Consider the following 1,186-nt stretch of genomic DNA (forward strand, 5'->3'; position numbering starts at 1 on the left):
AAGGGATTATTTAGTAGGATTTATTAACAAAATATTCGGCGGACGGATGGCAAAAAGAATTGTTTCTTTCTTTCTTTCTTCCCCCTTTTTTTCCTCCTCTTAGCGGAAACTTAATAAAAGTTGAAGGCGAGAAGACACTCCCCCCGTGACGTAGAGGGGTGGTAAATCAGCCAATAGGATGCGCTTCCCAAATCCTTCTGCCAGCAAAGTAATATAAGAGCTCAGAACGTTCGCATCAACTCAGAAAGTCGTTCGCGTCTGGGGACTCGGTGATAGGGCTGGGTTTGTTTCTGGATACTGAGCCCCCCTCCAGAAGTATTTTGGAGAAGGCTTTTTCTTCTAAAAAAAACCCCAAAAACCCAAAACTCTGATACTGGCCACTGGTTGCTGGGGAGATCGGTTGGGACAATCCCCTGCCCTCTGCCCGGGTTATTTCTCACCATAGTTTTGGTAGAAAATGATGCAGGAAGAGTCAAGCTCCCCAGTCTCCCCAGTGGACAGCTTAAGCAACAGCGAAGAAGAACTTGACAGACAGCAGGGCAAGAGGGGATGCAGAAAGAGGAGATCAAGTAGGAAAAACACCGAGGATCCAGACAGCCCGATCTCTGTAAAAAGAAACAAGAAGGCGAGCAGCACCGGGAGCAGCCCCCAATCCTTTGAGGAACTCCAGACCCAGAGAGTCATGGCTAATGTAAGGGAACGACAGAGGACCCAGTCCCTAAACGAAGCCTTTGCTGCCTTGAGAAAAATTATCCCCACCCTCCCATCTGACAAACTGAGTAAAATCCAAACCCTCAAACTGGCATCCAGATACATCGATTTCTTGTGCCAGGTTTTACAGAGCGATGAGCTGGACTCCAAAATGGCAAGTTGCAGTTATGTGGCCCATGAGAGGTTAAGCTATGCCTTCTCAGTGTGGAGGATGGAAGGAGCGTGGTCCATGTCTGCATCTCACTAAACATTCCGGGCACAAAACAAAGCGGCACACTCAGGTAAGCAGTCAAGTTTACTCCAACCTGCCTGACATCTGCTTTTATCAATATATGGGCTTCTAGAACCTTTCAACTTACTCCATCCACCTCCCAAAACTTGTAGAAGTTGAGAGGTGCAGAACTCTGCTAGATCACTAGGGGCCTAGAAAAGGGATCACAATGAAAATAGGAGAATGCAAACCACAACTCTGTTG

The 1,186-nt window shown here is 47.2% G+C and overlaps 1 protein-coding gene across 1 annotated transcript; it reads left to right on the forward strand.

Annotated features, from left to right (window-relative positions):
* The first annotated feature begins 457 nt into the window (after positions 1-457).
* LOC149300858 (twist-related protein) lies at positions 458-958 on the forward strand. The gene has a single exon (XM_089484903.1). The coding sequence runs from the start codon at positions 458-460 to the stop codon at positions 956-958; it is 501 nt and encodes a 166-aa protein (XP_089341029.1).
* The last annotated feature ends 228 nt before the right edge of the window (positions 959-1,186 follow it).

This window comes from Sceloporus occidentalis, unplaced genomic scaffold (assembly GCF_023333645.1).
Source record: "Sceloporus occidentalis isolate IW3139 unplaced genomic scaffold, rSceOcc1.0.p SCAF_23, whole genome shotgun sequence".
Classification (NCBI taxonomy): Eukaryota; Metazoa; Chordata; class Lepidosauria; order Squamata; family Phrynosomatidae; genus Sceloporus; species Sceloporus occidentalis.